This window comes from Gordionus sp. m RMFG-2023, chromosome 4 (assembly GCF_954871325.1).
Source record: "Gordionus sp. m RMFG-2023 chromosome 4, tfGorSpeb1-WG-v2, whole genome shotgun sequence".
Lineage (NCBI taxonomy): Eukaryota > Metazoa > Nematomorpha > Gordioida > Chordodea > Parachordodidae > Gordionus > Gordionus sp. m RMFG-2023.
Window position 1 is genome coordinate 21782414 of NC_088778.1, and position 12644 is coordinate 21795057.

General features: G+C 23.1%; 1 protein-coding gene across 1 annotated transcript; it reads right to left on the reverse strand.

The window, feature by feature from the left end:
* Positions 1–2306: 2306 nt before the first annotated feature.
* On the reverse strand, positions 2307–10165 carry LOC135927974 (UMP-CMP kinase-like). The gene is made up of 6 exons (XM_065464270.1): positions 9984–10165; positions 9794–9940; positions 9614–9751; positions 8311–8387; positions 8170–8266; positions 2307–2724 (listed from the first exon to the last, which is right to left on the reverse strand). Exons 1-6 carry the CDS (start codon positions 10089–10091, stop codon positions 2635–2637), a joined length of 657 nt encoding a protein of 218 aa, XP_065320342.1. The 5' UTR covers positions 10092–10165; the 3' UTR covers positions 2307–2634.
* Between the last annotated feature and the right edge of the window lie 2479 nt (positions 10166–12644).

The following is a 12644-nucleotide window of genomic DNA, read 5'->3' on the forward strand; positions in this document are numbered from 1 at the left end:
ATGTTTCTATTTGTCATAAACATGTCTTTCCTATATTTTCATATATTCGTACTTTATTTTTAATAGTTATTTTGATTTTTAAATATTTTATTTCGTTTATATATTTTCAATATTTATTAAAAATGGTTTAGATTACCAAACCTTTTAGTCGTTCAAAGAGAAACTAGTAGAAAATAGTAACTATTAATATATAAATTTTTCATTTACCTTAAAATTTCATGCCATTATATCGATTTGAGTGATTGAACTTAGTATCAATTTTAGTAAACATTACTTGAAAAGGTAACGCGTTTGTTACTTTGTAAAAAATGTAAAAAAAAGGGTTAGCAGTTACTTTTCAATTATTTTCAAAATACAAATTTTTTGGAGGATTTCAGTAACTCAAATATTATATTTTTCGATTTTTTAAAACGGTTAACTCAATATTTTAGCCAGAAAAATGTGCCTAAGTGAGATTTTGCTAATAGATGTTCAAACCTTTGTGCCATATGAGCAAAATCTTTAGGCTTGCGTAATATTTTTTGGATAAAATATTGAGTAGTCGTTTTTAAAAATCGGCTAAAATCGAGCCATTTAACAACACATTACTCCATTCCTTTTTAATGCCTGATTTAAGAAATAATTCTAAATAATCTTCCAGGTTGATAGTTTCTATTTATCCATTCACCGATTGCGTTGGCTCTAAAATTTAGATTTGTGTCTTCTATAAGTTTATTTTTTTATTGTCTTTTCTAAATCAAGATGTAGAAACTGAATTGGATGAAATAAAATTTCCATTTCCATCCTATAGTAAATATTTTTCTGTTTTAAAAGAGGAGGATCTTTATGATCCTAATGAAACCGCTTTTTTGGATGTAACAGCTCATTGGATCAACTCGAAATCATTGCAACGAATCATATTCTTTTTATTTTTTAGAATGTATGAGGATAAAAGTTCTGAAATAGATGAAGATTCTTAAGGTGTGAATATCAATGTTATCCTTACTAAGTTGAAAGTTATGATTTCCTAATTAATTTGGTGGCAACAGTTGATGCGGAGAAAGCTTAAGAAAATCGAAGTTTAATACTATATCTCAAAGCTCAATTCAAAAGTGTCAATCTTTATGAAACAGAATATGTCCACAAATATGGCCGATAGCATAATTAAAAAATTGAGATTTGATATGTCCAAAAACCACCAGATGGAATTCATATTATAAATCCATGGTAGTGTTAGATAAAATATTTAGCAAAAAATTTCAAGATTTGATCATTTATGTAATAACATTTAGCTTGTGGGCGAACTCTCATGAATTTATTAAAGAATATAATCTTGTAAATATCAATTCCCAAACAAATAAATTTCAGATTATGGAGCCTTCGGCAAAAACCTCGAAAGCGAGCTTTTGCAGATTCTCTTATACTTGGCATTAATAAAAAGTTTATAATTTGGTAAAAATATATTACATATTGTAAATAACCTTTTTGTAGATTTCCAAGTGTTTGTAACGATGATAATATTATTACTGCTATTATTCAGCATTTAAATTAAATTTGGATAAAAGGGATCAAAATAGATAACTACTAAAAATATCATTAATTTTATAAGGAAATAAATTCTAAGCACAAATATACCAGGAATTTTTCAAATTTTATAACATAAATATTCAATGTGGAGTGGCTGATAGTATTCACATTTAGTCATTATCTACTATCATTAGAGTCAATCAAATAGATTAAAAGGAAGAAAATATATTAGATAAATATTTTTTAATACTTTATAAACTATTACTCTCTAGTGTTCCTGTTGAGCTCTTCTTTAGTATTGCCAAACAAATTTAAGGTGAGAGGCGTGGTTGTTTATCAGATTCAAATTTAGAAAATTTGCTATTTAAAAGCAAATAAAGATTATAAATTCTTCTAATGTACCTTTTTCTTTGAAAAAAAATATATTAGATAAATGATTTTGTTTTATGTACTTTACGATATTAAAAAAAATCAAAGGAGCAGCGGAACTCCTTTTATAAACTCTGTAGGGGGAGCGGGAACTAGCTCATTTCCAAATGGTAGCAGCGATAGCTAGTCCTCTTAAAAGGGAGACTAAACATTTCCAAACAAATTCAATTTTTTTTTAATTATAATAAATGTTATATTTTTAAGAGTAGATATTATATTTAGAAATTTTTTTAATAAATTTAAAAAACGATTAAATTTTTTTCCCCCATAAATCAACGATAAGGAGAAAATTAAACTAAATATGTCCATATAATAAAACGCGGATATTATTAAAATTTATCGTGATTTTTTCTAAAAAATGCAAATAAAAAAAAGAGTGTTCTCATTTTATTGCATTATTTTCAATTTCAACTATGACATAAAATGTTACATAATTTATATAAATTCAATTATCTAGATGTTGATTTAACATAAATATATATAAATGAAGTACAAAAATAATTCATTCGTAAATAATTGGATAAGTTTTTTTTGGTAATATAAATTGTGTTGATTTTTGGATAATCAATAAATAAGATAATAAATAAATAAAATGTTCAAAACAATAATCATAAAAAAAGGAGGAGTATTGATTAAACTAGAAACCTAAGTCTACTAAATCACTAACTATTTAAAAAATAGTTAGAAAAAGTATTCTTTCTAATGATGTCCGATTGAGCCGTTTCCATTTCCAGTGAATTGTGGGTATATGTTATATTTGGCGAAAACTTTTTTGACATCTTCAAAAACCTAACAAAATAATATATGATTAGACAAATAAGTTTAAGAAAAAATATACAAGTTAAATTAGAGGTTTTTGGAAGGGTTGCAAGCTTGCTCCTTCATGTTTATAAAAAATGGAAAGTTCCTTTTAATAGAAGTTTCGCTTAGAGACCTGCAAAATCGAAAGAAACCTAGGCACGACCTGAATTTTTCATAAAGCTTGTATTAAAATAATATCTTAAACTCAAAATATTTATTTTATCTCTATTTTAATTTAATGTTAATTTAGCAATAACTTTGATAATTTAATGTTTAATTATCTATTTTAGTGATATCAAAAAGGAAATGAATATGAAATATCTCCCATTTTCTGATTTTTTTTTAAAACTTTCTTATTTATTAAATTCATTTTATAAATGTGATGTGATATTCAATTAGGTAAAAAAGAAGAATAAAAAGGGAATGTACTAAGGGTCGGAACTATGTTACCGCCGGCCCGATAAAAATATAAATTAAACGTATACTTATAAAGTTAAATAAAATAAAAATCATGAATTGCTTTGTCATATTCTAAATATCTATTAAAAAAGGAAAAGATCTTATTAATTTCTATTTTATCCCAAGCTCGGCCCAATTTTTTAGATACAATTATCTCCAAACTCTTCGTTCTTATCAGTTCCGCTGAAAAAAATGTGCATTTATTTATTTAAATTAAAGTGAATAATCCTACATTTTTCAAGAAGGTGAAAAGGTAACCAGACCAAAATCCCCTCCCCTCTAGATTCGCTATCGTAAAATTTTCTAGGAAGCGACATTATTCGTTTTTAAAATATTTTGTATATTAGATAAATTCTACATTTTTGTTTTATTGATGATAATATTTACTTTTTAAAATTATGTTGTATCTCTTAATATATATATATATATATTCTACATTTAAGTTATTGATTTTAAGATTTTTGTGAAATGGATAAATAAAATTTTATATTTATATAATATTGTATTTTCTAGCGTTAATATTATTTTTATAATATATACACTTGTGAATTAGGCCTATTTAAAATTGGATATGAATCGAATATTAAATTATTTGCATTCAATCTGTATAAACAAATCGAATAACTTACTATTCGTATTCGTATGAATAATAAATTCGATAATATTGAATAATTTTATTTTTTTTAATTTATTTTAAATATTATACATTATATTAAAAAATAAATATAAAATAAATCATATTAAAATCTATAATATAATATAAATTTTTACATATAAATTAGAGATCAGGGCCTATTTTTTAAAAAAAATCGAATTCGGACTGGGTGGCCTAATATTTTTTAAGAAAATTCGGGCCGTAGAATTTTTTTTAAATATATCTAAATTTATCAATTTTATGTTGATTTTTTATATAAAATAAAAATATTTGATTTTATATCGTTTATTTTGAGTAATTATAAAAATATTTCTATATTTAAATAAATTCGGGCTGGACGGGCTTGAAAAATTAAGCCCGATGCAGATCACTAAATTATATCAATCAATACTTAAATAGTTAAACTAAAATAATTTTAAAGAAGAATAGAAAATACTAAAGAGTGGACGTGAGCCTAGTTTTTATTTTAAAATCTTCATTTGGGCCGCGCCTACCAGTAAAATTAATAGAGCTTGGGATATTGTGGTTATATATTTTGTAAAATTTGTATAAAAATTTTAAATAGCTCATTTAGAGTTATGCGCTCTGTCCAACATAGGTGCAATTTCCGTTTTAAGAATCTCAAATTACTCTAAAAATATTTAGTCTAAATATAAATATAAATTTTATTGTAGCCCTGAAAATTCTCGGTAGGCTGTGACCCAAATATCAAAAATATAATTTATTAATTTTCATTAAAATAAATAACATATTTTTATATAAAAATAAAATAGTGGTCTAAATCATTTTTCCGAATTTAAAAAAAATTAACCTTTTTTTAATATAATAGAAATCTAAATAAAATTTATATTAAAATTTATAAACTTGTGAAATTCTTGCGAAAAAAATAATTTGGTAGGAATTATAAATTTTGAGACTTAGAAGATATTTGCTATCAATATGCAATATTATGATATAAAGATTCATCTACCAATTTATTTTTAATAAAGCCTCTGAATTACCTAAATAAGTAGTTCCTGACTCGATATTTTAAAATAACTTTTAAATAATAGTGCCCATTTTTATAAATTTACAGACCAAAAAAATTAAAGCCATAAAACTATTTGTTTTATTGTCAGAATATTTATTTATAGAGAATGTAAGAGTGCATAGAACCCTTTGAAGTAAAAATGATTTAAAATTTTAAGATTCAACAGCAGGTAAGATCATATGAGAGGAAATTTAAAAAGTATATAACCTAAATTATAATCAGGGGAAGAAGAAATTTGCAACAATAAAAGCCAAATTATTATATGCACCCAACAAACATCTGGTTTATATATATATAATAAAACATTTTAACAAAAAATTCTGGTGCTCTTATTATAAAAAGCAAGGATCTTTAGTTTGTTGAACAGTATAGAGGAAAATGTAGATTCTAAAGCAGGTTTTCAATTCCCACAACAAAAAGTATTATAACATTTAGGAATCTAAAATTACATCTATGAATAGTATTATTTTATATTTGTATATAAAATTCATGTTTTAATTAGCCGCATTGTATCTTAATTCTATGGCTCAAATATAGGTAATGATTCAAATTTTGTGAAAATTTATGATCATTTTTGGGAATGAAAATTAATAATATTTTAGTACTATTTTATATTGTTTTTAATACAATTTTATTATACAACTCAAATAATAATAAATTATATATATTTTAAAGTATAAAAAATAATTATATTATATTTCTATATAAAAGTTGTTATTATGTAGTTGAAGGCTATTTTTATAAATTTAGGTCCTTTAAGACAATTATTACAGGTTGTGCAATTTTTCTACTTTCACTATAAATTCTTATATTTGTTTACAAGAAAATCTAGGCTGTAAAGATTTATAAGTGGCTTAACTTTTGTTTTAAATTCTTAATTATTACATTTATTTACAAGTAAATTAAGGCTGTATTGATTTATAAATTGTTCAACTTGAAGGTTATACTAAATACTGATACAACAATAAATAACTGATAATTGATTAATATCAAGCATTTTGAATATTTTAATGGAAGATTTTGGTCGTTTAATAATTATATTAATTAATGAAAATTTATAAATTATGAGGTTTTTAAATATATTTAGGTCACTTAAGAAAATATAAAAACATAAACTAGTTAAATTCTAAATAAAAACTATGAGCTAAACTGAGTTGGAATATCGGATTTTAAATTGTCATTTAAAAATTAATTATGTCTAAATGCATTAAGGTTTCTTTTGCCCCAATAATAAATATTTTTTAATTTTATGATTCCATGATTTTTATAGATATTATTTGTCCTTTCCGATATATTTAACACGTAGATAAGTAAAATAGTTAAAATCTAAATATATTTTAAATCGAGTTATATTTTCAAAAATTTGATATGAATTAGAATTTCATATTGCCAGCCTTTTCTAGATATGTGTTTACTAATAATATATTTAACTATTTATGTAAAAATGAAAATGAAACGTTTTTTATAATTTTTGGGAAAAAACCAAATATAGAGGAAGCTATCATTAGAGAATAATTGCAATGTGATTTTATTTATAAAAATAGACATTTTATAATATAAATAATCATTATATATAAAACCTCAAACATAATATAATTATTATGTAAAAAAATATAACATTTTTATAGCAATTTAATATTGTAAACCTAAACATATATGCTACTGTTATATGTATAATTATTTTACATTTGGATGCTATTGTTAAAAATAATTTTAAAAAAATAGGCATTAAAACAAAACAGTACTTATTGAAAATATTTTTAAAAAAATTTTTTTAGAGCGTCATCATTTTTTAACATCAATATAATACCCTGTGAATATTATAGACCTGAAAAATAGATTTTTTCGGCCCCAAGCCTGCTCGCGGAACAATGGCAAGAGTTTTTTTAACTCTAGGACTGTCTCGTTATGGCCCAAATTTTTAAAAAAGCTTATAGGGAAGTGCTAAAAACACCAAATTTAATTCATTTTGAATTTTTTTTAAATAAAAATTAATGCATTTCCCTTATTTTATGTCCAAACTCATAAAATATTTCTATATATCCTTATCGCATTTCTCATTTCAATTTTTTGGATATTCATATATTATTTGTTTCCAAAAACTTAATTATCTCGATATATTTTTCATCATAATTTATTTTACATTTTTTGAAGCGTAAGCCAATCACCTTTAAGGCTTGAATAAACGATTATTTAAATGTAATTCAATTTATATCATACAAATTAAAGATATATAGTCGTCACAGCAAAACCTCGTAAGCGATCTTTTTTAAATTATTCAGGAGACAAAAAACATTTCTTAAAAATTTCTAAGATAATTTATTAATAAATAAAATGCCTCATATTATTTTTATAAAATATATTTTTTCTTGAAATTAGAAATTTTTAAGGGATGGTCCTATGTACGCTCAATGTAGTGTTGGTAATCGGCCAATTTTAGCCAACTCCAAAATGGCTTAGTTGAGTTTTAGATGAAAAAATTCGGCTAAGCCTAGGCCTAGGTGAGATTTTTAGCCGATTACTCTACACTATCACAATGTGATAATAAATTATGTTAAAGAAATAAGCATATTGTAATTTATTTAATAGTATTACTAAATCTATATATTAAAAAATATAAATACCAAAATTTTAATGCCCGGGTTGGTCTATTTAAATTACAAAAAATCCGAGTCGGAGCCTGGCCCGATTTGTATATATCGATGACCGGCCTATTTATTTTTTATGTACGAATTACCCGACCCATTATAATTTTTTTTTTTAAAAAAGATCCGCGGACGGGCTGAGCCTTGCAGATCTTTCATTAATAATAAATAACATAAATATTATCACCGTCCCAAATTTTAGATCAAAATACTATTTTTATTTCACGGGAAATATATCAGTAATGGAGAATTTATGAAAAATATATTCATGTTTACTTCAAAAGAAGAGGATTTTAAGGGATACAAAATTATATAATTTATATATTTGGATAAATTTTATAAAGTAATTTAAGATCCTTATTACCAAGATAGTATTGGAGTTTGAAAGTCCATAACCCCGGATTATTTTAACTAGACCTCTAAAACTTAATAATTATTTAAGTTGGACTCTATATAATTATCATACCAAATTTTTTATATAAAATTAAATTGTTCAAAAAATATAGTCATTTATCATTGGATATATGTTAAGTTTAATCTTGTATCCAATTTTTTGGTAAATAAAAATCTAAAAATATGCAACAAATATTGCTAACAAAAATAACCTTGAAATATTTAAAAATAATTCATTTTTCAAATAAAACTTTATTTGGTGTTTGATTAGCATCAAGGGTCTCCACTATATTGAATTTACGATAATAATCAATTATAGATAAAGTGGAATTTTCGAATGTGTGGAATCTGAAATGATATAAAGATTTATATGAAAGTTTTTAAAAAATTACCTTTTTTTGAGACTTTCAATATTATCATCTTCTCGTCCACTCATGGCGCCTCTTTTCAAACATCTGTCAATGCAATTCTTAATTTAATTTTTTTTTTGTTAAACATGATTTATATTTAAATAAGGATTCAAAACTATTCAGTTTCATTTGCTTATATTTTTTATAATTATTATTTGACAAATTTATGTCTTCTATATATTATACTTTATAAATTTTATTATTTATAAAGCAGAGTTGGCAGTACCATAAATAATTGTATCTAAGATACAAGATCATTTTGTATGTATCTTTTTGACATTTTTATTATGATACTAAAGTACCTATGATAATTTTTCAAAAAAATAGTATCGTTTTCATATTTTTGTTTAAAAAATTTCATATTCACTTTCAACATTTTGTTCTGTGAACTCATAGAATAATTTTGTTGTTTTCCTTCCTTATATTTGTATTTTAAAATAATATTCATATTCAACATTTTGTTCTGTGAACTCATAGAATAATTTTGTTGTTTTCCTTCCTTATATTTGTATTTTAAAATAATATTCATAATTATTTTATTTTTAGCATAACAACTTTACTATTATATTGCAAATTAGATAATTCAATTTTATAATTTCCATTCCATATTTATTATAATCATGTTATACATTGCCTATATTTTATATACCATTACTTTAATGTAAATTTTATAATAAAAATATGTAAACTTATCTGGTGAATAATATATTAATAAAAGTAATTATTTAAGAATTAAGTCTTATCTTTCTCATAACTTATCCCCCTAAATATTCAATTTGCTTATTCTGCTTGTATAGACTATTCAAAAATAATTTTGGGATACAAGTCTATATGCTTTTTATTCTTTAATAAGTAAATAATACTAAATTTAAAGTAATGTAGGCCTCTTTTCTGGGAATATAGTACCTTTTTGTATAAATTATTTATTAAAATATTTTATAATATAAAAAATAATCTGTATAATAAAAGTCATTTGTTTATGAAAAGAAGAAATAAATTTGCAAAAAATTCCCCTTGGAAAATGTTTTGAAACATTTTGTTTGGAAATGGCCTTATGTCAATAAATAATATTATGTTTTAACTTTAATAATGATAATTATAAAAATAATTTCTCAACTTTTGATAAACAATATCTAAATGCAAAAATATAATAATACAATTAACATTTATGTTACTTAATAGGTTGGGTATTTTGATTTATCAAATTAAATATTATATTGCTTAGACTTATATCTTATTAATAAATTACTCAAAATATTATTATAAATAGTATCATTAATAATACTTTTTCAGAACAATCAAATATTAAAACAAATTTCAGGTTGACTTTATCAGCCATTTCTTTTTGCCAGCCTTCTAAATTATTTTGATTACGTGGAAATCCATCAATTAAGAAATTATTCTTTCCACTTCTTAACATTGCCTATAAAAATAGTTTTATTATAATACTTTACAAAATACCAACGTTCTCGATAAGTTTGCAAGTTATTTCAACAGGAACAATAGATCCATTTTTTATGTGATACTGAATTAACTCAGAGAATTTCGAATTTTCTCGGGTCTGCTCTTCACGTAAAAGATCACCAGCTGATAAGTGAATAAATCCAAATTCCTAATATAATAACTAAATAAAATGTATTATTTTAAAAAATAACCTTAACAATTTTATTAGACTGAGTGCCTTTGCCAGCACCTGGAGCTCCTAATACAAATATTATATTTGGTTTACTACGTATCAAATGAGCCATCGCGCCAGCAAACATAGGTTTTTAAAAAATATCATAAAGAATGAATGATTATTACAAAACCTGAGAAATATTTTTTTTAATAATTCGTGCTAAACTTTCCTTTGATAAAATAATATCGAATGCTTATCCTAAGTTAGTGATATTAACCTTTTTTATCACTTGTAATTATTTAGACGCAAAATTTTTTATATCGGCAATCAAAAATATTTTATACTGTAATAAATATATTTTGTATTGTGATATTTAAATGAGTTATAGAAAATGAATAAAAAAGATTTATTCAGATTAGATAAAGTTCAAGATTACTTGGGTTTGCTGTTTAAACACTATGTAAATGCTTGTTTGTGATGAAAAATGAAAAGATATGGGGCTTATATAACTTTTTGAATAATGATTTAAAGTTGATTATAATCCGACGAAATTTATATTATGTTATAATCGGATGGTGTTAATTTTATATAAAAGACACAATTTTTATAATTAACATGACTTTTAATTTTTTTTGGCTTTTTTATTTTTTTTTACTTTCACTTAATTTTTATTTTTATGTTTCTTTTATGTTGATTATGTTTTCAAATTATAGTTAATTATTAATATTTAATAAATATTTAGTATCAGATTTTAGTATTTAATCATTTTTTATTTTATTCTTTTAGGTTCCAACTTTTCTCTATATTACAACATTTTTATATTTTACATTTTGTATTAAAAATTATTATTTTATGACAAAATAATATGAAATTCAGAATAATTGTTCAGGGTTAGCAAATTTTTAAAAAGTAATGTTTGCTAATATAAACCCCCACCCCTGAAGGCCGGGCAAAAGCGGACCGAAGGCCAGCAAATTATGGGCCATAATAAATATTTAATTGAGCCCCCTAAGATTGTAAAGGCTAGCGACGCCCCTGGGAGAAACTAGATCACAAATATAATATATTATAAGAATTAGATTGATTTAAAGACATAACTGATATATTTTTCCTTTTAATAAAGATAAGGATGATTATTCAATTAAAGATTTGTGGTTTATATATTTTAGGTAATTATAATGATATATATATCATTGGGTAATTATCAGAATAGGACATTTTTATTAGTTTAATTACCAGAGTTGGGCAGTACCGCGAATACTTGTATCTAAGATACAAGATCCTTTTGTATCTTGTACTCAGTATCTTATTGACATTTTTAATAAGATACTAGTATCTGTATCTAAGATCCTTTATTTTGAAAAGAATCTTGTATCTTTTTTATTTTCTTTAAAAAGATACAGATACAGATTCTTTTTAATATTCATGTTTAAAACATTTACATATCACACAATCTAACTTTATTTTCTTCGTGAAATCTTGTATTATTTTCTTTATTTTTTCCTGCTATATTTTAAATATATTGATAACCAAGATTAGTTGGAAATTTTACAGATCACAAAGATAGATAGATTAAAAATAACAACACCAAAACTAAATAAGTATAGGTTATATTTTATATGTAATATTTTTTAATTTGTAGAATGTATAACATTTATAGTGGTGAAGATGAAATTATGGAGATAGGTTCTCCTGAATCAAATCTGAATCTTAAAATTATAGATGGAAAATTTTATAAAGTAATTCATGTGAAAAAGGACAAGGTAAAAGCCGAATGTCAAAATTGCACAAGTAAAAAAGTTATTAAAGGTTGAACAAACTCCTCTACAAACTTTGTTAAACATATTAAAGTATATTATACATTTTAATTTTATTATTAACATAATAATACCTATACTTAAGTCCCTCCTAGATAATTGTTAATTTTTTATAGATGATGGTTGATTATCAAATTAAAATTATTTTGGATATATAATTATTAGAGGTGTACCGATACCACTTTTTGGAGGTCGATCCGATCCGATATCATATATAGTTTTGTAATCTGTAAAGATACCAATGGTTTTAATTTTTAATATACTTTTTATTAGTATAACATCTATAATTTAACTATACCATAACTTATGATCAGTTATAGTTTATATTCAATTCAATTGCAATTCTAAAAGTATATAAAATATTTTTATTGTTAAATCACTTTTATATAACAAGTAATAACAATAATCTATATACATATTAATTAATAAACAATTATATAATGAAATTTGAAATAAATATTTAAAATATTTTATTTTTTTTATTTTTTTATTTTATTTTATTCATACAGATGAATGGAATTGATAATGTACACATACCTAACATGGATTGAGATATTTGAAAAATCGTCTTTGAATTGATAAAAACAATATTCCCTGAAATTTGTATATATGAATGAAACTTTTTATTTCACTTAATCCTTTCTTTATTTTTTAAATTACCTTATCAATTTTCATCTCAGATTATCAATTACATATTAATGAAATCTTTTTATACTCATGTTTTTCTTTCATAACCAATAATTAAAAAGATAACCAAGTATATTCAAATATTTAAATATTCTTATCCTAACCTATTTATAATCTCCAATCCTTATAAATAACTCTTTCTTTATTTTTTTCCCCTCCCTTAATCAATTTATTTATCACTAAATTTTATTATC